Source organism: Pongo pygmaeus, chromosome 18 (genome assembly GCF_028885625.2).
Source record: "Pongo pygmaeus isolate AG05252 chromosome 18, NHGRI_mPonPyg2-v2.0_pri, whole genome shotgun sequence".
NCBI lineage: Eukaryota > Metazoa > Chordata > Mammalia > Primates > Hominidae > Pongo > Pongo pygmaeus.
Window position 1 is genome coordinate 65,071,223 of NC_072391.2, and position 23,826 is coordinate 65,095,048.

At 50.0% G+C, this 23,826-nt stretch overlaps 2 protein-coding genes across 5 annotated transcripts in view; both read right to left on the reverse strand.

Annotated features, from left to right (window-relative positions):
• Nucleotides 1–9,027, reverse strand: part of GFOD2 (Gfo/Idh/MocA-like oxidoreductase domain containing 2) — a 51,278-nt gene extending 42,251 nt beyond the window's left edge. The window contains exon 1 of one of the 3 annotated variants that reach the window (XM_054453972.2): nucleotides 8,806–9,027. The gene's annotated coding sequence lies outside the window, so the exon portion shown is untranslated. The remainder of the gene's footprint in view (nucleotides 1–8,805) is intronic. The other 2 variants (XM_054453973.2, XM_063654393.1) reach the window with 2 other exon arrangements.
• A 3,725-nt stretch (nucleotides 9,028–12,752) lies between these two features.
• Nucleotides 12,753–23,826, reverse strand: part of RANBP10 (RAN binding protein 10) — an 85,579-nt gene continuing 74,505 nt past the window's right edge. For both annotated transcript variants that reach the window (XM_054453988.2, XM_063654394.1), the window contains 8 exons: nucleotides 21,112–21,224; nucleotides 19,551–19,659; nucleotides 19,293–19,441; nucleotides 18,896–19,097; nucleotides 18,006–18,127; nucleotides 17,370–17,515; nucleotides 16,946–17,057; nucleotides 12,753–16,180 (listed from right to left, as the gene is read on the reverse strand). In XM_054453988.2, the coding sequence (XP_054309963.1) occupies nucleotides 16,050–16,180; nucleotides 16,946–17,057; nucleotides 17,370–17,515; nucleotides 18,006–18,127; nucleotides 18,896–19,097; nucleotides 19,293–19,441; nucleotides 19,551–19,659; nucleotides 21,112–21,224 (1,084 nt within the window). In that variant the 3' untranslated portion in view covers nucleotides 12,753–16,049. The remainder of the gene's footprint in view (nucleotides 16,181–16,945; nucleotides 17,058–17,369; nucleotides 17,516–18,005; nucleotides 18,128–18,895; nucleotides 19,098–19,292; nucleotides 19,442–19,550; nucleotides 19,660–21,111; nucleotides 21,225–23,826) is intronic.

The window sequence follows — 23,826 nt, forward strand, 5'->3', positions numbered from 1 at the left end:
GCCAGGCGCAGTGGCTCATGCTTGTAATCCCAGGACTTTGGGAGGCCGAGGTGGGCAGATCACCTGAGGTCAGGAGTTCAAGACCAGCCTAACCAATATGATAAAACCCCGTCTCTACTAAAAATACAAAAATTAGCCGGGCATGGTGGCATGCGCCTGTAATCCCAGCTACTCGGGAGGGTGGGACAGGAGAATCGCTTGAACCCGGGAGGCGGAGATTGCAGTGAGCCGAGATTGCACCACTGCACTCCAGCCTGGGCAACAAGAGTGAAACTCCGTCTCAAAGGAAAAAAAAAAAAAGCAAAAAAACAAAAACAAAAAAACCCACCATGAAAAGGAGCAAGCCCAGGGCTAAAAGAACTAAAACAGTCATTGACTAACAGTGATTTATTTTGAAAATAACATCACATAAGAAATACTATGTTAAATCATCTTCCCCATTGCTCCAAAATACAAGCTGTATCCCCTGAGCTTCTGAATGTGAGTTTAGGAACATGAATACAAAAGGCCGAAAAGCAACTGGAAGTATGACTGACCTCTCTTCCATCCCCCTTCTCCCTGACAATCAGAGGATGCCTGGCAGGACAATTACACAATCTCACATGCTCCCAGAGTCACCCCCAGAAGGGCCTCTGAGGCAGAATTATTTCCTAGCAGGAGCTACCCTGCCATAGAAACCACTTCCCACACGGAACTTCCTATAATATACTTGCTGTCCATCAACCACCACCAAAGAAACCCTAATGGTCAAAACTACCTGTCAACAAGAAACAGCAGTCTTAGAAAGCAACATTTAAGATCTGTATAGTCACTTTTTTTTTTTTTTTTTTTGAGATGGAGTCTCACTCTGTCACCCAGGTTGGAGTGCAGTGGCATGATCTCGGCTCACCACAACCTCCACCTCCTGGGTTCAAGCAATTCTCCTGCCTCAGCCTCCCGAGAAGCTGCGATTACAGGCACGCACCACCACACCCAGCTAATTTTTGTATTTTTAGTAGAGACAGGGTTTCACCATGTTGCCCAGGCTCATCTCGAACTCCTGACCTCAAGTGATCCACCCGCCTCAGCCTCCCAAAGTGCTGGGATTACAGGTGTGAGCCACTGTGCCCAGTCATGTATAGTCACCTTTCAATTACACACACACACCTCACACACAAACACACACACTCGTTAACCAGGTAACCTCATTACCGTTTGGTTCACTGACACCTGGGAAAGAAAACATCAGTGCCACCTAGTAGTCCCCGCCATCATTCTCCCCACTCACACACCAATTTTCATAGAGTGAGAGGGGGTGAAGTCTCTCAGAAAATGAGTTTATATCCTCATTTATACCAGCAAAAAACTTTAAGAGGGTTTACTTTTTAAAATATAGACCCATCTCTATTAGGAGTACAAGTACTGTAGTAAATGCAACACGAGTTATCTCAGTACTGTTTGTTTGAAATTTGTGTTGTTCATGTATTGTGATTTAACTTGTTGATGCATGTAAACTGGATGTATTTTGTTGCCACTGTATGTTTGTTTTTTTTAGGAGTCTTGCTGTGTCGCCCAGGCTGGAGTGCAGTGGAGTAATCTCAGTTCACTGCAACCTCTGCTTCCTGGGTTCAAGCCATTCTCCTGCTTCAGCCTCCCGAGTAGCTGGGATTACAGGCGCACACCACCACCCCCGGCTAATATTTATTTATTTATTATTTATTTTTTGAGACAGAGTATTGCTCTGTTGCCCAGGCTGGAGTGCAGTGGCGTGATCTTGGCTCACTGCAGCCTCTGCCTCCTGGGTTAAAGCGATTCTCCTGCCTCAGCCTCCCAAGTAGCTGGGACTTCAGGCAGGCGCCACAACACCCAGCTAATTTTTGTTTTTTTTTTGTTTTTTTTTTTTTTTTTGAGACAGAGTCTCTGTCGCCCAGGCTGGAGTGCAGTGGCGTGATCTCGGCTCACCACAAGCTCCGCCTCCCAGGTTCACGCCATTCTCCTGCCTCAGCCTCTCCAAGTAGCTGGGACTACAGGCGCCCGCCACCATGCCCGGCTAATTTTTTGTATTTTTAGTAGAGACAGAGTTTCACCGTGGTCTCGATCTCCTGACCTCGTGATCTGCCCGCCTCGGCCTCCCAAAGTGTTGGGATTACAAGCGTGAGCCACCACGCCCGGCCAATTTTTGTATTTTTAGTAGAGATGGGGTTCCACCATGTTGGCCAAGCTGGTCTCGAACTCCTCACCTCAGGTGACTGGCCTACCTTAGCCTCCCAAAGTGCTGGGATTACAGGTGTAAGCCACCGCGCCTGGCTGCCACTACATGTTAAATGGTGGCCAATGTTTTTACAAAGAAATTGAACCAAAAAATAATAATAATAAAATACTAAGAAAACTATGAGTGTTTTCTTATGTTCTGTTTTGGCTATGTTTTTACATTTGTTTGGTGTATTTGTGATCATACTGTATGCACAATTTCGTATCCTGAGTTATTTTACTTACTCTTTTGACGCATTTTTCTTTTCTTTTCTTTTTTTTTTGGAGACAGAGTCTTGCTATCACCCAGACTGGAGTACAGTGGGGCAATCTTGGCTCACTGCAACCTCTGCCTCCCAGGTTCAAGTGATTTTCCTGCCTCAGCCTCCTGAGTAGCTGGGACTACAGGCGTGCACCAGCACACCCAGCTAATTTTTTATATTTTTTATAGAGACAGGGTTTTGCCATCCTGGTCAGGCTGCTCTTGAACTCCTGGCCTCAAGTGATCCGCCCACCTCAGCCTCCGAAAGTACTGGGATTACAGGCGTGAGCTGCCACACTGGCCAGACATAAGCATCTTTCATGTTATCATAAATAGTTTTATGGGTTACATAATAGGTATGTCATCGTGAAAGTGGAAACACAAATTCAAATTGTTTTTCCTCTGCTTTCACACCACAACAATCAACACAGAAGACCAAATGTGTGGGGGTTTCTCCCCACACACCAAGCAAGCAAGCAATTCTGCAGTCAACACCTGCTGGTGTCCTTCAATTCAATTCTGACGTTATCTACCTGGAGAATCGCATCAGATCCCCCAGGTAGAGTGCTCAGTCCCACAGACTTCCCCTCCCCGACTTCCAATGCCATCAAAAGCCCCAGGTTGTTTCAACTGTGCCTCTGCCTGATGGGCTACAGACTGGAAATCCTATGACTCCCTCCTTCAGATCAACTAATTTGCTAGAGCAGCTCACAGAACTCTGGGAAACACTTACTTATATTTACTGGTTTATTATAAAGAATATTACAAAGGATAGAGATGAAGAAGGTGCATAGGGCAAGGTATGGGGGAAGGGGCTTGGGGCTTTCATGCCCTCCCTGTGTTTATGGAGGCTTCATTAACTAGGCATGGTTGATTAAACCACTGGCCATTGATGATCAACTTAACCTTCAGTCCCGCTCTCCTCCCCAGAGGTTGGGGAGTGGGGCTGAAAGTCCCAACCCTCTAATCATGCTTTGATGTTTCCTACGACCAGTCCCCATCCTGAAACTACCCAGGAGCTGCCAGCCACCAGTTAACTCATTAGCATACAAAAAACCATCACTCAGGAGATTCCAGGGATTTGGTTGGTGCAAAAGCAATTGCAGTTTTTGCCATTACCTTGTGGCAAAATCTGCAATTGCTTTTGCACCAACCTATTGAAATTGCATGCCAGGAAACAGAGACAGAAGACCAAATATGTATTTCACAATATCACAGCCACTGACCATATGAACTAGCTTTTCATTCTCTACTGTTACACATTTATGACATTTTCATTTTGCTTCCTGTTATACAGGTTAAGAAATTACGGTCCAGAGGCCAGGCAGGGTCACTCCAAACTGTAATCCCAGCACTTTGGGAGGCTGAGGTAAGCCGATCACTGAGGCCAGGAGCTCAAGACCAGCCTGGCCAACATGACGAAACCCCATCTCTACTAAAAATACAAAAATTAGCCAGGCATGAAGGCGCACACCTGTAATCCCAGCTACTCGGGAGGCTGAGGCACAAGAATCGCTTGAACCCGGGAAGTGGACATTGCAGTGAGCCAGGATTGTGCCACTACACTCCAGCCTGGGAGATAGAAACACTGTATCAAAAAAAAAAAATTACGATTCAGAAATTACACGATTTGCCTAAGGTTATCATCCTAAGTAAAATACAATTATGAAAGTAAATAATAAAGATTTTGAGGTTATAAAGTGATACAGTAAAATCTCAAAGCCAAGTAGAAGTGTTTTGGGTTCTATTTTGGGGTTATCTATTCTCAAGAGAAATCGAGAGCTGACAACTTGAGAGTAGCACAGTTATCCCAGGCCAGAAAGGAAGACCACACTAAGTACTCAGTTCCCATTTTTCACAGTCTTCATTCCAAATCCTTGATTACAGAGGACTGATAGAAATCTTTACAGAAGCTCTTGGGAATGACTTAGAGAGGTGGCAGAGAGAGTGAGCTATGTTCCCATGAATTTCAGGACTATCCAGGGTCCCAAAGAGTATATACATTTTATCACTGGCTACCTTGAGAAATAACAGTACCTTGGACAAAAACACTACTTGCAACTCCTTTCTAAGAGCAGGAGCTAGCAAACAAGTGCTTAAGGATAGGGTTCAAGCATAGTAAGTAACGTGGAAATATTCGACTCTTCCTTCTTAATGTTTAATCCATATTTTCTTTTCTTTTCTTTTTTTTTTTTTTTTTGAGATGTACTTTCACTCTTGTTGCCCAGGCTAGAGTGCAATGGCATGATCTTGGCTTACTGCAACCTCTGCCTCCCAAGTTCTAGCAATTCTCCTGCCTCAGCCTCCCTAGTAGCTGGGATTACAGGGACCCGCCATCACACCCAGCTAGTTTTTTGTATTTTTAGTACAGACGGGTTTTCACTATGTTGGCCAGGCTGGTCTCTAACTCCTGACCTCATGCGATCCACCTGCCTCAGCCTCCCAAAGTGCTGGGATTACAGGCGTGAGCCACCACACCTGGCTCTAATCCATATTTTCTAAGTGTTTATTCACATCACCATGAGAGAAATTTTTTTTTTTTTTGGTCTTTGAAGACAAGGTACTTTAGTGAGCTCATTCCCAACCCAATGTCTAATTTATAAGGAGGTGTTAGAGTATAGGGAATTCTTCCTGCTTTCATGTTTTTCTCAGTATCTCTTATCATTCTAACCTTCATGAACCCAAGCTTTTCAAGTATCTTTCATTCTCACTTTTTAAAACACCTGCCATTTAAATTTTCAAGTAATAAGGACTTTTAGACTCCAAATTTCAGTTTGCTTTTAAATTTGCTAATATAAATCTACTACTTTTGAATGTAAGAAAGATAATGTTCCATTACTATACTGTCTATAAGTTCTCAAAAACAGCAAAATCTCCTATTCCATTCTTTCCTAGATGTACTCTAATTCCAATTGTGGATTTGTTCTAGAATTGGACCCCCTGTTATAGAGACCCCCATCTCTACAAAAAAAAAAAAAAAACAAAAAAAACTTGTTTTATTAGCTGTCTGTGGTGGCATGCACCTGTGGTCCCAGCTACTCAGGAGGCTGAGGTGGGAGGATCACTTGAGCCCAGAAGTTAGAGGCTGCAGCGAGCTGTGATCACGCCACTGTACTCCAGGCTTGGTGACAGAGCAAGACCCTGTCTCAAAAATGAATAAACATTTAAAAATAAGTATGTATGAGTGACTTTTCAGGCATCAGAAAGGCACTTTTCCTATTTCTAAGTTAGTGGTCTCTCTGATCCTGTGTTTTCTGAACACCGACCTCTGCATTTCAACTTCTAACATCAGATGACATTGCAACCCCATTCCATTCCTCCTCTTATGGGAAAACTAGAAAATCAGTTCAGTGAAAGTAGCTTCTGTTAGCATTGCTGGTTTATCTGGTAGGGTTTCCTCATGGTTGGCCTGTCAAACACTGTTGATTACTTTATTACAGGCCAGATATGATAACTGCCCTCAGCTGCTCCAGAAAATGGCATAGAAGTTAAGTAATTATTTGTCAAAGGTTTCACTGTCATAGCAACCAGGACTTTTGAGAGTCCTCTGTAAGTCTACCCTTCTCTGAAAACAAGTGTTTTTCTGATTGGAGTTCAGAAAACGCACACAAATCCACAGGGCACACCACAGCCGTATTTAAGCAGTACCCTCTCCAAAAGCTCATTCAAAGTATTTGTGCCCACGTTCAAAACACCCTCCCACACTCCATCCAGTTCCACAGGTGGCAACTGCTCCCTTCCATTTTACCTTGACTTGATTTTGGCCTACTTGTCTTACCTTCCTCTGGGTCAACCTGAAAGTAATGAAGGTTTCTGCACAGAACACAGTGATTTTCATGAAGCCTTTCTGACAGAATTTGGTTAACAGTACTGATTTTCCCCAGAGGTTACATTTGCTTTTGATAATGACCCATTGTATCTCCTGAGGTATTTATACAAAATAACCCCACAGGTGCAAGAAAAGTCGGTAAAAAGCACAGTCACAATACACATAGTTATGGTATGACGCTGAATTATGAAGCTAAGACAAACTTTTCTTCTTCTTCTTCTTTTTTTTTTTTTTTTTTGAAACAGAATTTAGCTCTTGTCGTCCAGGCTGGAGTGCAATGGCGTGATCTCGGCTCACTGCAAATTCTGCCTCCCAGATTCAAGCAATTCTCCTGCCTCAGCCTCCCAAGTTGCTGGGATTACAGGCGTGCAACACCATGCCCCGATAATTTTGTATTTTTAGTAGAGACGGGGTTTCATTATGTTGGTGAGGCTGTTCTCAAACTCCTGACCTCAGATAATCCACCCACCTTGGCCTCTCAAAGTGCTAGGATTACAGGCATGAGCCACTGCGCCCGGCCCAAAGCTTTCTTCTTTAAACTGATTTCACCTGTTAACATTATTATACTTCCAATGTATCTTCTTATAAGGGCAAGGGGGAAAACCTGCTGCAAAGCCAAATGTAAATAGAAAATTAGTTTTTATCAAGCTAGGGACAAACTGACTTTGATGATTAGAATCAGGGACCATCTTTTAAAAATCACATACTTCTAATTTTTAAGTTTTGGGTCAGAGGAGGCTTTTTTAAAAATTGCTAGTTCTACCACCAATGTGTTCTAGTATTACTATAGAAATCAGATAGCAATTGCCCTAGCAAATAAAAATAATAATGAGGGCTGGGCGTGGTGGCTCACACCTGTAATCTCAGCACTTTGGGAGGCCGAGGCAGGCAGATCATCTGAGGTCAGGAGTTCGAGACCAGCCTGGCCAACATGGTGAAACCTCTTCTCTACTAAACATACAAAAATTAGCTGGACGTGGTGGTACATGCCTGTAGTCCCAGCTACTCAGGAGGCTGAGGCCAGAGAATCGCTTGAACCTGGGAGGCGGAGGTTGCAGTGAGCTGAGATTGCACCACTGCACTCCAGTCTGGGTGACAGAGTAAGACTCCGTCTCGATAGACAGATAGATAGATAGAGAATTAGACCCAAACCAATGATTATTCCATAGCAAAGTGGGAAAAGCAGGTGGTAAGAGAAAACCTCTCACAACAGAATCTTTATCTGTGAAATAAGGATTCGACCAACAGAAGCGTCTGTTGAAAATTTTCCTCTCTTGGTCCAGGCAGGTTCTCTAAACTCCCAATCCCAAAGCAGTTAATTTTTTCACGTTTTCTGTAAAATGGATGGCCTTAAAACTCTTTTGTTCTCTAGTGTAGCTTTCCAGAAGGAAATAAGTTTCCTTATCAAGAATGAATCTAGCTTCCCCGACTCAAAAACAACCATCTTCTCTATATTGCTCCATATCACACTAAATTTAAGCGTCTTCCTTTTCTAAATTAAATGCTGTTCCCTTCAACTTAAGGGCCACACACTAAGGGCTATTCCTTTAGAGGCTTTTGGGCCCCATAGATCACAAAGGTGGTGCCCTGCCCTAGTTCTTTCTGGACATTTAAAAGGGCATCCACTTTCTTGCCCTCAGGATAACATTATAGGAACAATGAACATAAATAAGACAGTTAAATAAGCTTCCCTGATGCCTATCCAATGCAGCTTTCAACTCTTCTATCCTGCCTTGTTCTTTAGATCGTGCTGTAGTCTGGAGGGTAAACTCTTCACACAACCATTCCCAAGCCCTCATGTCCCTGTCCACTCTTCCTCCCTCACCTTTTAAGTGTGATAGGGCCTTGATGGGAATACCTCACTTCACCTTTTGTCTCAAGTCCATCTGCTTCCTTCCAGAGCTACAAATACAAAGGTAGGCCAGGGCCATTGAGACGTGGCCATAGGGCACATAGGGGCTGGCAGAGCCACTCGCACCTTCTGGGGTGTCCCTTCTTCCACCTGTCAACTGAACACCCGTTTCTTAAAGATTTATCCCCAAAAGTCCCATCTCATTCTGAAAGGGGACGAACCAGCTACCCCACGAGCCCTTTGTCTGAAGCTTCTACACCTCACATATCCTCATCCACAAAGCGTCCATCCTCACACAGTCAGGAGGTCCGCTTGGCACAGGGCGGGGGAGACTAGGTTTTCGCATCTGGTAAAAGGATGGGTTATGTCTCAGGTTCTTCCATGATCCCAAATCCTATAATTCTACCATCAAGCCTGCGGGTCTTATTTCTGCGGTGGAAAGGGCGAACCCCAAGGCGACCCTCCACTCCACGCGCCTGCAGGCAGCTGGAACGAGCCCCCTCCAGCCCCGGCTCTGCGGGTCCACGCCTCCAACCTCCGGCGCCGGGCCGCGGAGGAGGCCCTGTCGGCGCCCGCTCCCGGCCGCGCCATGCCCTCTTTCGCCCTCACCCGCCGCCGGTGGCCGCCTCTCACCTGGCACGCTGGCATCGCCCACTCCGCGCTGCACTGGAGACCATGGGTCCGGCGGGGTCTCGGCGGCCACCCATCCGCCTTAAGGAAGGCTGGCGGGGATGCGCCGGCCCCGGAGTCCAGGGCGCCGCCACCGGGAACGCGCCGCCTGGTTTCTAAGGAACCGGGGGCTCTGGAAAGGGAGGGCGGGGGGGGGGGGCGGCTGGAGGACTGCGCATGCTCCGTAACGGGGGTGGGCCTGCGCGGGGAGGGGCCGTAGCCGGGAGCTGCGCATGCTCGCTCGTTGGGGGCGGAGCTTAAGCAGCCTGGCTAGGAGGCTCAGGTTATTCATTTCCGGCGGCGGAGGCGGCAGTTTCCTAAGCTTGGCTTCTCTCTGTTCCGCTGACCCGCGTCAGGGACCAGGTTTTGGGAGCTGTTGTTAGCCTCAGTTGTCCTGGAATGAAAGACGGTTTCGTGTTGGACAACGACATATCTGCAGAAGGCCAGTTCTCTCGAACTCGTCGGACTTCCTGGCTCCCTGACTCCCAGTGACTCGTTTTTCCGTTTTCTCAGGTGCCTGTCTGGGCGCCTCTTCCTCTGGATGTTTTTTTATTGTTCCTTAAATATCAGTGCTCTTCAAGACTGTGACCTCAGTCCCCTTGGCCTCTTTACTGAAGCCTATGCCCCACCAAAGTAAATAGCAGACTATCCGCTAGAGTAAGGAAGCCGGTAGACATTAGCATAAAACTGGCTGTGTAGGAAATGTGATTGGGGTTTGTATCTGCATGGGGAGCCCCCGTCCCTGCTTGTCTGACCCTCCTGCTGAGTATCAAGATCCCCACTCAACTGGCATTAGGAAGGTCTCCCAGCCATCATTCCAGAGCAGCCTGTGGTGACAGAATATGTCAGCTGACGTAAGCGTGAGGCAGTTCCTACTGAGATATGCTAACTAGCAGCAGAGCTATTCCTGCTTTGAGCGGAGACAGGACTCCTACCACCTCTGTCAGCATGGAAGGCTCCCAGAGTGATGAGAAGTTGTAACCCCTAAACCCCCCCTCTTCTGATGGGGTTTTATCCTTTCTCTCCTGGATCCTCAAGAGCCAGGCAGAAGGGAAGCAGAGTCAAAATGTGCCTGTTTGATCTGTTTCTTAGTCATTGTTCGGAGTTCCACTCTTCTTGAGTAGAATTTCTCAACAGTGGCACTACTGACATTTTGGACCTGATAATTCTTTGTTGGGCAGGGGTGGGGGGAGCTGTCTGCATTGTAGGATGTTTGGCAGCATCCCTGGCTCTACCCAGTAGATGCCAGTAGCACCCCAAGCCCAGTTGTGACTACCAAAAATATCTCCAGACATTGCCAAGTGTCTCCCTGGGAGCAAAATCATTCCCAGTTGAGAACCACTAGTCTAGAGGAAAATGAGCCTACTCTGGCTTTACTTATATAGAACCAGGACTTTATGCTTAATCTAAAACCCATATTTTCCCCTCTATGCTACCTCTTCCCTAAGAGCATTCTATAAATAGTCCTGTAAGATTCTACTGAGTGACACAGTCTGTAGTAACGTAAGTTTGGAAAGTGCAGGGTTAAGCAACACATTTTAACACAGGATTATGAGCGTTTAATTAGCTGGTGGTGGTGGCGATCACTGTGAACATCCATAAGACAGTTTTCCTAATTTACTGGACCACAGAAGAACCCTTTTCCTTTGGCAAACCTCCCAATTCCGGTGACTTTTAGCCACTGCCTGCCCCCTTCTGTTCTGTGTTATTTTGTGGTACTATTATCCATCCCATCACCCCCAACCAAAGTCTGCATTTGCCTTGTCTCTTGCTTCTCGTATTTCCCTCACATTCAGTTATTCATCTTGTACCTCCAGTTCTCTCCTAAATATTTCTCAAAACTGCCCTCTTTGCAGCCTCCTACCTGGGTTCTTTTGCTCCAATTTGTCTCCAGTACCACCTCCAGGTGGACACCAGCATGATCTACCATATCCCTCCTCTGCATAAAACCCTGGTGCCTTGGGGCCAGGGGAGGCAGGAGTGGGCCAGTCACACCAGTGGGCATCCTCATGGAGGAAGGATGCTCATGAGTACTGTGTGTCCCTGTGTGCCAAGCACTGCTGTATATCTGCCATAATCCCGTACCTCCACAGGGCAGAAGGATTTACCATGTTTTAAGGATGGGGAAACAGTCTCAGAGAAAGAGGTTAACTTTCCACGTTAACACAGTAAATGGTGCGACGATTTTGAACACAAGCTCTTGCTCCTCAGGCAAGAGACAGGAAGCTAATTTCAATACCCATCAGGCTGGGTGCCGTGGCTCACGCCTGTAATCCTAGTACTTTGGGAGGCCAAGGCAGGAGGACTGCTTGAGACCAGGAGTTTGAGACCAGCCTGGCCAACATGGTGAAACTTCTCTATAAAATATACAAAACTTAGCCAGGCACGGTGACACATACCTGTAGTTTTAGCAACTTGGGAGGCTGAGGTGGGAGGATCGCTTGAGCCTGGGAGGTTGAGGTAGCAGTGAGCCATAATCATGCTACTGCACTCCAGCCTGGGAGACAGAGCAAGACTTTGTCTCAAAAAAAAAAACAAAAAAACCCCCCCAAAAAAACTCTCAAAAGAGGTACCCCCAGAAAACTTTCTGACTGTGCAGTATTTGAGACGAGCATATTTGGAATTTTTTTTTTTTTTTTTTTTTTTTGAGACAGGGCCTTGCTCTGTCATCCAGGCTGGAGTGCAGTGGCGTGATCATGGCTCACTGCAACCTCAGTCACCCAGGCTCAAGCAATCCTCCAGCCTCAGCCTCCTGAGAAGCTGGGACCACAGGCACACACCAACATGTCCAGCTAATTTTTTTTATTTTTCATAGAGACAGGGTCTATGTTGCCCAGATTGGCCTCGAATTCCTGGGGTCAAGCGATCCTTTTGCCCTGGCCTCCCAAAGTGCTGGGATTACAGGCGTGAGCCAACGCACCTGGCCCTGGAATGTTTTTGTTGTTGTTGTTGTTGTTGTTGTTGAGATGGAGTTTCGCTCGTCACCCAGGTTGGAGTGCAATGGTGCGATCTCGGCTCACTGAAACCTCTGCCTCCCAGGTTCAAGCGATTCTCCTGCCTCAGCCTCCCTAGTAGCTGGGATTACAGGCGCCCACCACCACGCCTGGCTAATTTTTGTACTTTTAGTAGAGATGGGGTTTCACGATGTTGGCTAGGCTGGTCTCAAACTCCTGACCTCAGGTGATCTGCCCGCCTTGGCCTCCCAAAGTGCTGGGATTACAGGGTGAGCCACTGCACCTGGCTCTGGAATATAGTCTTAATACCTTATTTTTGTGGGGAAAAGTTCCTGTGGCCCACCTTTATTTAGTTGAATTTTTTTTTTTTTTTTTTGAGACAGGGTCTTACTCTGTCACCCAGGCTGGAGTGCAGTGGTACGATCTCAACTCACTGCAGCCTCGACCTCCTGGGCTTGAGTGATCCTCCCACCTCAGCCTCCTGAATAGCTGGGACCACAGGAATGCGCCCCCATGCCCAGCTAATTTTTGTATTTTTTGTAGAGACGGGGTTTTGCCATGTTGCCCAGGCTGTTCTCGAACTCCTGAGCTCAAGGGATCTACCTGTCTCAGCCTCCCAATGTGCTGAGATTATAGGCGTGAGCCACTGTGCCCAGGCTCTTTAGTTGAATTTGCTACTTTTTCCTTGTCTAAGACGAAAGCCGTTTCAAGAGAGAACTGAGGTTTAAGTACCTGTCCTCTTTGGGGTCTTACAAATACACAGTTTCAAAGATCCTTAAAGAAGGCACCTGAGGGCCTGGGCACTTGAGAGGCTGGGAAGGGCCCAAATCCTTTAGGACAGGACGTGTCACAGAAGGGGTGCCAACCTCAATAAGACTCAAAACAGAGACCAGACACACATGACTGCTCATGGATGTGTATTTTAATAAAAATAATTCTGTCAAAATACAACAGGAGTTTTTTTTTTTGTCTCTCAAGTACAATTTTAATAAGATGTTTTGTGTTAGAGTTCTCTCTCCATCCTCCCACACCCACAAGTTTCATGCTAATGCCAAGTATCAACTCTTGAGGACAAAGGCAAAACCAGTGTGCACAATGTGGAGGATGTCTGTTTCAGCTGTAGTTACTAATGGAGGAAAACCCGATGCAAAGAGGCAAATGCCTGAGGCAGCCAGAGGCCACAATCTGGCCACAGGTCTGGGTGCATGAGACTTGCAGTCTAGTAGGGCTCCGCTGCCTGGCTGCCACATGGGTGCATACCTGAGTTGTGAGCAACCAAAGGAACTTTCAGCTCTGACAATTCTCTGCCTCATCTTCTTTGTGCTTGCTTAAGGAGTGGGAAGGCGCTGGGTGGCCAGGCAGTCCCCACTTCTGTCTCGTGGTGTCCATTTTGATGGCCTGCACCCAGCCACAGACCCATGAGGATGGGGATGGGGGTTCTGGCTTGCTATGAGTGCCAGTTTTTGCTCTGGAAGGAGTGACCATTTGGTGCCACAAGGGGAGTGAGTAGGGAAGGCTGCTCCCCAGGGCCGGACAAACCAAGAAAGCCAGGTCTTCCTCCTGCCTCCATGGGTCAGGTGCAGCCCTTCACCAGGGCTCCCCCAGGTGCCTTTCCAACTCTAGGCTCCTGGAAGCAGGCTGGTAGGACTGGATGTGCATAAGGGGCACCTCTGGCTGGCAGGCAGGCCTGGACTCTCAGCAAGAGAGTGGACTCAAGCAGCTTGGTTTTGGCCCTCTCCACAGCTTGTGGGGCAAAGGCTTACGTCCCAAAGGTGAGCTGCCCAACTGGGACAGAGAGCCCCTCTGGAGAGGAACAGAGTAAACAACTTGGACTCAGCTGAAACAGTGAGATAAGGCACAGAAAATGGGGAGGTGGCCATGGGTACCGAGTGCGAGCCAGGCAGACACCCAACCCCATGCAGCACACAGCTGTCCCGAGCCCTCCTGGGCCCTCTCAGCCACTCCACAGCCTAAGCTCAGGCACCCATCCTCATCCCTGACACACCCCTGAAGGTAGCAGCTTCTCAGATACTGCTGGAGGGCACATCAGCCTGACCCCTCATGGGGTTTATCTGCCATTCAGTTTCAGGACTAAATAGTGTTGCCCAACCCACAGGGATAAGGGATAGTCCCGGCTCTGCTACTAATTTGCTGTGTGACTTTAGCCAAGTCACTTAATCTCCTGGGCCTGTTTCCTTATTTGTAGCAGGAGAGGAATGGGGGAGATGTTCACTGAACCCCATTCCAGCTGCAAAAGCCTGTGGTTTTAATCCAATCCTGCTAGGCTATGATCATTTTAACAGCCTGATGTCTCCAACCTCTGGGTTTGGGAGCTAGGTAGCCCCAGGCTGTCACAAGAGATGAATTTCCTTTACAGACAGGACACCTCATAACAGGCCATGGTCTATGGGTCTGCCAGCCCCAAGGACCAAGAAAAAGCAGCAGCTATAGGATCATTTCCCAAGGCAGAATTCTGAGAGCACAGGGCCCAGGGCCCTGGCCCCATCACCAGCAGTTGGTCCAATTCAATCATTTTTCTTGTTGCCCAGCTGTGGGCCCAGTGAGGCCTGGTGAGCAATGAGTATCTCAGGCCACACCAACCATTCCCATGTCCACCAATATGGAGCAGGAGCTTGCACAGCCCAGATTCAGGCAGGGACTGAAAGTTCAACTTCCGGCCTTGCCATGGCTGACCCTACTCTTTGCATGGGCGGCTTGTGCACTCCCCTCACAATGTGAAGCATGTATGGAAATTCCAGCCCGTCCTGGTGCTCCTCTGTGTAGGCTTCCTCCCTTTCCTCCTCCAGGGCAGCCAGTCCTCTCCATAGATGGGCCACCCCAAGTCCTGGCAACCATCTGTCTTTCCTTTCCTGATTCCCCAATGGTAGTGGGACCACTTTTACTCTGCCAGCTGTAAGGATCTATCTGAAACAGCTGGTGGGACATCTGTAAAGCTGATGGAGTCCCATTCTCTGGCCAGCAAATACTCCCAACAGTCTTTCCTAAGAGTGGCAAGGGCCCAGCTGCAGGGAGCTGTCTGGCACAGTGGCAGTGAAGTCTGGCCTAGGGGACCAAGGATTCCATCCACTCCCTGGAGTAGCAGCCCAAGAACCTGCCTCCACAAGGTACTGGTTTCTCAACAGAAAGCATCCATTCTCTCAGAGCTGTGCAGAGATGGTGAAGATCCAGGCAGGAAGAAAGCAGCCCCTGTACTCAACGGCCTCTGTCCTGGGAATGGAGTCTTCTTTCCGGCAGCCTGACACACAGAAGCTCTCAGGACGAAGGCAGGTAGTTTCCAGGCAATCAATTTAGATTAAATGTATTATTTGGCCATCTTAACAACAAGGGAAGGTAGGGTATTGAAAAGGGAGGAAAGGGGAGCAAGGCAGGCAGTGGGAGGTGGGGTAGAGTGGTAGATAGTGTGCTGGCCAAAGACCCTCTACCTCTGCTGTGTGGCCCTGGGCCAAGTTATCACTTCTCTGGACCGTTGGCCCTGGAGTTCTCTGCTCTGTCCAGCTCTCAGGGGCCTAGGGACCCACAGTTCTTGGGGTGCTATAAACCAACATAACTATGCCCACTAAGTGGCCCACCAAACCCTATTTGGGTTTCCTAGGCTGCAGCTCGGCCTGTGACTCAAAAAAGGGGGAGCAAAAAATAAATCACTTGGCTGAGGTGACAGAGATTCTTCTTTTTTAATGAGTTAGACTCAAAGAAAACATGGTGCCTGGACAGCCTCACCCAAGAGATGCTGGACCACTAATGCTACGATAAATACTGTCTTTTTTTTTAATATATATATTTATATATATATATATATAATCTCATTTGTTTTTTACTTATGAAAATAATAAGCTATCACCAACTTGGATAGGCTTCATCACTAAATTAGCAGAAACCAGCTCAGCACAAACTCTCCAGAGATAAATACTGGTGGCTCAGTCAGGAGAAAAAAAATTTAAAAACCCCAACCCCTCCTCAAAACAAAACCCCCCTTTCAAAATAGAAGGCGCTACATGAGAGTAACCAGCCAATACTGTGTCACAGGCCGCTGCACATGAAGGGGAGAGAGAGACTGAGGGGCGTGGTGGGCAGAGAAAGGAAGGAAGGAAGGAAAGGGAGAGGGGGAAAGGCCAGGCAGGAGGAGTGGACTCTGTCCATGGCTTCCCGGTCCCTGCACCAGGTGCCTATGGAGGGCAGGGCAGCTCCAGCCCTGGGGCCAGCGGAGGGCCAGCCAGAGCCAGCCAGCACGGTCAGCTAGTGCAAGTAGTCGTCGACTCTGGCAAAGGAGCAAGAACCCAGGCCTGCTCGGGCCATGAGCCGGAGACACTCAGATGCCTGGCCCAGGGCGAGCATCAGAGGGGGCTGCTTTGGCAGGTTCTGGGACTCTGTGGAGGAAAGACAAGGCCTGGTCACTGGCCTCCCCAGGGCTTGGGCCCAGGTCAAAATTCCCTTGGTGGTGGGAGGAGGGGGCAGTGGACAGATTCTCTTGGAACAGAGTGTTCAGTACCTCTGTGTAAGTGTGTCCCAGCCACCAGGCCATGGCCCTGAAGTCATGCCAGGAACCTGAGGACCTTAGCCCCGTGTAGAGCACTGGGCTGGCCTGGGCCTATTGCCATGGCCTAGGACCCATCATGAACTCAGCTGGGCAGACGGAGGTCAGGGTTTAGGTTCAACCATGGGAGCCCAGGAATCCTATGAGTCACCAGAGAGGGCCTGTGCAGAGCTTGCTGCCCCAGTGTGGACAAACATCAGCTCTTTCTGGGGCCAACTGGGGTGGGGGGTGGGAACCACCCAGGTAGCCATGGGCCAGCTTCTGTTTTTGTTAGATCCACTCACCTAGGCCAGGCATGGTGGCTCACACCTGTAATCCCAGCACTTTGGGAGGCTGAGGCGGGCAGATCACCTGAGGCCGGGAGTTTGAGACCAACCTGGCCAACACAGCAAAACCCGTCTCTACTAAAAATACAACTAGCCGGGTGTGGTGGCACGCACCTTAGTCCCAGCTACTCAGGAGGCTGAGGTACGAAAATTGCTCAAACCCAGGAGGCAGAGGTGGAGATTGCAGTGAGCCAAGATTGTGCCACTGCACTCCAGCTTGGGATACAGAGCAGATTCTGTCTCTAATAATAATAATAAATAGATTCACTCACCTAAAATGGCGCTGTTGAGGGCAGCACACACAGGTTCCCTCTGGATGGGGTCAAGCTGCTGGCCAACTGGGCAGCTCCAGGGGTCTGAGTACGCCAGCAGGCTGAAGGCATCCTACAGGACAGGGCATTCTTGAGAGGACTGTGGCACACACCATAGCTCGCCCTGCTACCCGTGGCTCCAGAGGGAGACAGGGCACTGCATGATGCCCAGCCTGGAATGTGGGGTGTAGGGTCGGGCAGGGCTGTACTCTCCCCAGAGCCTACGTGTGGAGGGCACATGTCCAGTGGGCCCAGATGCCCCACTTCCCTCTGCAGACCTGGCTGGAGCCCACTCTTTCCTGCTGCCCCCTGGACTCTCCCAGAGCCATCCTGCCCCCAACACCAAACGGGGCCTGCTCTGCATGAAGCCCGGCTCATCCTGTACCTGCAGCATCTCTGTGTGGGCCAAATTCTTGCCGTACTCCCGGCCCAACTGCTCACTCAATGCCTGCAACTCGCGGCCAAACAGAATGATCCTTTCTGTGGCAGCCTGGTTGCCCCCGCAGAGCTGCCTCCGAGGATGCCCGTCATCTGCATCCAGAACCCAGTGGAGAACACGTTAGGAGGGGTGAGGAGGGAAGGGCAGGACTGGGGTGGGGCAGGAAGGACCCTGGGTGGGCTGCAGCTTCTGCCAGAGGCAGGCAAGGCTGGGAGGAACAGGTGAGGCAGCTACAGTCGAGGCGTTCTTCTCTTCATTCACCTGGCGCACAGTCTAGGGTTTAGGGAGGACTTGGAAGTTGTCCCTCTTCCCAGCCTGCACAGACGCAGGGTGCTCATTAGGGTGCCCACGCTCTCGAACACCCTCCAGCCTCAAACATAGGTGGTCTTGGCACAGGCCAGGGCCTTCGTACATTTGGAGCCACCTTAAGGACCCATCCACAATCGGCTAAGGAGGCTGTGGACCAGGTCTGGCTGAAGCTTCTCAAGATGCCAAAGCCTGCCTACCCCAGCCCCTCCCAGGGGAAGAGGGCACCCAGACTGCACACTGCCCTCAAATAGCACACCGGGCCGTGGCTCTCACCCATGCTGGACTCATCCGTCTGCAGGTCCTCATGCTTGTAGGCACCATTAACAATGCGCGTGGACATGCTTCCTAGCACACCGTTGGGGTAGTGCTCTGCCTCCATCTCCATCTCACTGTCACTGTGGGGAAGGGTTGAGGTGGGAGTTGGCCCAGGGGGTGTGGTTAGAGCAGCCTGGTTGGGCCTCCTTTCAGGCTGTAGCCATGGGTTGCTGTGGGTAAACCGAGGACCCCCCAGGAACATGAAAGGACAGCTCAGGCTTCCAAGTCTTCAGCACTTGGCCCCTACTGTGACACCAGCTATCCTCAGAGGCCTGTCACCTGATTCCCACCCTTGTCCCAGTGCTGCTCTGTGATTCTCCCCTCCCTGGCCCTCCTCTGAGTTCACACACCTCTTCTACATATCCCCCAACCTAATGACTGGGTCCCATGGCCCCCATGGACAGCTCTGTGGCCTTGGATGGAAGCCAAACTCAGGTCAGCCTTGAGGTGTACCTGGGGATGCTGAGAGCCACCTAGAGCTCTAGCCTGCGGCTTAGCTTCCCCTGCCTGCCCAGCCTGGCTGTCTACAAGCCAGAGCCAGGGAAAGCTACCTCATGATGGACCCTGAGGGTTCTCACAGGCCCGGCCTCTTTGGAGGAGACCACATCCTCAGCCTGGCATCACTGGAGCCTCTGGAGAAAGCCAAAGCCAAGGAAAGTGCAGCTAAATCGTGGGGAGGGCCAGAAGCCAGAGCTGATGTCTGGCCCAGTGGGCCAAAAATTAGGACTCCAGGCACAGACCTGAGATGGAGGCTGGGGGTGAAGGGCAGGGCACTCAAAGGACAGACTGCAATGGACCCAGCTGGCATAGGGCAGAAGGCAGAAGAGGAAGCAGGGCAAGGCAGGCACCTGGTCTCCTGGTTACTGGTACTGCTGTGGTGCTGGGACTTGGTGGAGTCTGTTGAGTTGGACTCGGAGTAATTGACAGAGGATGGGGAAGAGGAGGACGAGGAGGAGGACGAGGATGAGGAGCTGGGTGCAGGGTATTTACTGTGGTTCTGTTTGCTCTTGGTGGACGCGACGCCATTGCTACAGCTGGGACTGTCTGCTCCTAGAAGCCAGGGGGATAGTCAGAAGAGGAGGGGCAGCTTGCCATGAAGTGGAGCCCCAAGAATAACCACAGTGGTTCCATTTCCCTTCTCCCAAATCCAGCAGTGAGCCCTGAGCCCAGCCCAGGAAAGGGTATGTGGAGTGGCCTCTCTCCTCCACACCAGTTCTTCCCAGAGCCCTCTGGAGAGTGGCTGACCTGTGTTGTGCATGTGGGAACTACTGGGGCCATGTCGGGGGCTGAGGCTGGGGGAGCCAGGGTAGCTGTCCTGGGACTTGGGGCTTCGGGAGCTCAAACTTCGGACCTCACTGTCTGTCCCATTCACCATCTCCACAAACTGCCGGCACCTGTGGAGGGAGCGGGGCAATGATGCTCTGGTTGTGGTCCAGGCTGATGTTCCCACCACCAGCTGAGAGGAGCTGGACTCTGGGGGAACTGGGGGTGCCCAAGACTTACTTGAGCATGAAGAGGAGGTTGGGGTTGTGCTCCAGCAGCCCTGGGTAAAAGCGCTGGGTGGTCTCGATGGCCTCGCCCACACGGCCCTCCAGCACCAGCTTCTGGATCTCTGCAGGGTGCAAGAACACAGCAGTGAGCGAGGGCTACAGGCCTCTCCCACAGCCACACGCCTGGGATGCTGCCAGCCTCAGGGTAGGGTCCGGCTCAGAGTGCCTCGCCAGCTTGAAATGCTCACAGGAGAGGAGGCTGGAGAAAGAACCTAACTGCCCAGCCCAACAGATCCTGGTTTCTGCCAAGTGTCAGAGAGTCCTCAAGAATATGGGGAAGATGGAGGGGAGACCCTCAGCCCAAAGGCAGGAGGGTCTGTTCCTACGGGTCACGTGGTGCCAGGGACCTGGGGGCAGGGTAGGGCCCCAGCGGGAGCAACATGATCTGGGGATGGGCACCCAGGCAGCTTGGTGGCCTGAGGGGCTCCTCTTCAGACAGACTCCTCTCTTTCCAGGCCTCACAGGGGAATGGCAATGGAATCACACTGGTTTCTGATCACGGCTCTGGCTGGTGGTCTTCAGGGGCTGCAGCATGCCCCCTGCTGGGAGAGGAGGCCATCCTCCTCATGCCGGCACCTCTGATGTTGACACCTCTCAGGCCATCAGCATCTTGCTGCTGCCTTTTCGCTCTTGCCGTGGGGCCTGGTGCATCTCGCTGGGAGCAACTTCAGGGTCTGAGGCTCTCATTCATAGATCCCAAGTCTGGGATCCCTTTCCGTCTGTCTGGCTGAGCACGCTTCTCTGGGAGACAGACACATGCACATACAGAAGAGACAGCAGGCTCGGAGAGAGGTAGGCAGGCACTCACAGACACGCATATCTACACCCACTCGTCCTCGTTCTCCTTTTCTCCTTCTAGCTCCTCGCTGGGCTCTTTTTCCTCTTTTCCAACACCGCTCCTTCCATGAAAGAGCCTCCAGACACACAGCATCCAGGCCAGCATCAACACTGGGAGAGCTCTGGCCAAGGGAGGACTTTAGGTTGTCTGCAAAGGGCAGGACCAGAGGTGGGGAGCAGAGGGTAGTGCCCCCACAGCAGCCATTGAGCACTGGCTTTGCCCTATCTGACCACTTCAGTCCCCTCTCTGGCTAGGAATAAGCAGAACTACTAAGGCTGAGTAAATGGTGAGAAAGGCAGAGAGTTTGTCTGGTAAGAGGCAAACAGTCTTCCTGGAAGACCATGAACAGGAGGCTGAGAGGAATCCAGGATTCAGGGGGAAGGAAACAAGCAGGGAGGAAATGGAGGAATGGAACCAGCCATGCCAGGGCCTGGCCTGCGCCCAGCCTTCAGAATGTGCATTAGGGAGGCTGCCCTGAGACGTCTCCATCCTGCCAACTGTCCATCTGGGCAGTGCCATCTTGAAGGTGGGACAGGAACATGGCCTCGGGCTGCAAGCTGGTCATGAGGACCAGAGCTGAATGGACTCCTGACAGGTTAACCAGGGTTGACATGAGCCAGAGAGCAGAGTTAGGGACAGGTGAGGAAGGGAAAGGGGAAAGTAGAATAAACCTTACTTTGTCTGTTCTTTATGGACGCCTGTTCTTCCTGAATTGGGGTTTCAGTCATTCGAGCAAAAGCCGTGGCTGTGGCGCAATACCCATGATGCACGAGGTAAGATGAGACCATGCTAGAAGAAAGGAAGAGCTTCAGGTGACACTCAAGAACTGCACTTCTCACTGACTACCCAATGGACTCAGGACAGATTACTTCCCCCAGAGGTCTCCCTAAACACATCCTGGAGGTGTAACCTCCACAGAATGAGAATAAAGGGGCTGAAACAAAATGAAAACTTCCCCCATGGTGCCCCACGGTCATGAAGTCAGGCTTCGGAGGGGCTGGTCACCACATCTGTGCCCACAGTTCAGAGGAGTGGCTGCAGTTTCTCTGAGACATGCTGCCCACAAGAAAGCGAGTACGATAACAGAAGTACACACACAGGCACACTCCTCACAGGTGGCTGCCTCTTTGGGAAATGCAGCAAGCCTAAGAGGCCAATGGTCTCACTGATAGTTTCCCGAAACTGCAGCTAGCCAGGTAAGCTGGCAGATTCCCAGACAGGATGCATGCCACATGCACACCTTCTATAGACACAGGAGCCCCTCTGCAGGCTGTGCCATGTACCTGAGAGAAGCATTTCAGCCCTCCAGGTGAACCTGCCCTCAGCAGTTCCAGCTCTAGTGAGTGAGTGATGGGAAGCTAACTCACAACCCAGAGTTACACCATGATATACCACAAATCAGGGGCCCAAGAAGCCAAGCAATCAGGCTGATTTTGCCAGGCAGAGATAGGCAGCAGCAGGGCCAACGGGAACACAGTCATTGGGAAATGGTCTGGAGAAGTCTGACTCCCAGTAGCCATTTAACCCCAGCAGAAGCTGGCTGAACAGTGGCACATGTGTGTACATATATAGAGCAGAGGCTGAACCCTCAAATCTGATGTGTACAGGAGTGAATACCTTGGTGTGTACATGTGTCTGATGTCATTACTGTAACTCTAAACACAAATGTCTGAAGCGTTGTCAGGTGGAAGGCACAGAAGTTTGGGTGTGTGTTCCCTCAAGCTTTAAGGGGTAAATGAGATAATACACATAAAGTACCTGGCAGGAAGAAGTCCATAAATAAGACTTCTTATTATGAAATGATATATTACATAATATTATAGTATAAATAATAATTATCAGCTGGGCGTGATGGCTCATGACTCTCATCCCAGAACTTTGGGAGGACAAGGCAGGAGGATCACTTGAGGCCAGGAGTTCAAGACCAGCCTGGCCAACATTGCAAGATCTCATCTCTACTTTAAAAATATGGCCGGGCGCAGTGGCTCACACCTGTAATCCCAGCACTTTGGGAGGCTGAGGCAGGCGATCACAAGGTCAGGAGATCGAGACCATCCTGGCTAATGCAGTGGGATGCCGTCTCTACTAAAAAAATACAAAAAAAAATTACGCTCGGGTGTAGTGGCGGGCGCCTGTAGTCCCAGCTACTTGGGAGGCTGAGGCAGGAGAATGGCTTGAACCCAGGAGGCGGAGCTTGCAGTGAGCCGAGATTGCGCCACTGCACTCCAGCCTAGGCGACAAAGTGAGACTCTGTCTCAAAAAAAAAAAAAAAATTATTGGCTGCGTGTGGTGGCTCACGCCTGTAATCTCAACACTTTGGGAGGCCGAGGCAGGCAAACCACTTGAGCCCAGGAGTTTGAGACCAACCTGGGCAACATGGCGAAACCCTGTCCCCACAAAAAAATACAAAAAATTAGCCAGGCGTGGTGGTGCATGCCTACAGTCCCAGCTACTCAGGAGACTGAGGTAGAAGAATTGCTTGAGCCCAGGAGGTCCCCGCTGCAGTGAGCCATAACTGTGTCACTGTACTCTGCCTGGGCAATAGAGTAAAATCCTGACTCAGAAAAAAGTAAAATAAGTATAATTATTATGATTACACCATATTATTATTATAAACACAAGGGTAAATATGAAGAAGTCTTTATCTACAAGAGGGTTACCTACACAAGTAAAAGAGAGGAAATTACCTGACCTTCCACTAGAGGAAGCCAGCCAAACGGCTTGTGACAAATTTGTCTCTGTGATAACATAGTCATTATCAATATTCATTAAATGAAGTTATGTAAAACCACAGTACACATATTATATGCAGGTCTTAGCAAATGCTACATATGAACACATACAAGCACATAGATACACAAGTGTAAACAAAAACACCTATGTGCCATGCCGGACATGGTAGCACATGCCTGTGATGCCAGCTACTCAGGAGGCTGAGGTGGGAGGATCACTTGAGCCCAGGAGTCCAACCTGGGCAACAAAGTGCGACCCCATCTCAGTATTTTTTTAAAAACCCCAAAACAAAAACACATCCATGTGCTGAGCCTAGGCCCTGAAAACTGAGAGTATCAGTTCCTCCCCTACACAGACTTGGCATCTTCACCCCTCTTCTTGGCAATCCCACCAAGACTGCTATGGGAGTGGCGCTGTCCTGGCCATCCAAGGAAGTCCTTTGTCATCTGCTCTGGGGGGCTGTGAACAAGAGGCAGCAATGCTGTTTTTCCTGGGGAAGGTCTGGCCACCTAGCCCCTGCCTCAGCCCATCCTTGGGGCCTGCCTCAAGGGACAAAGGCTGCACAAAGAACCCAGTGCGCACCCGAACCCCACCCCAGGGATCCTAGCACCCTGATGCCTTTGCAGGGCAATGACCATAGGTAGTGGAAGCCCAGCCC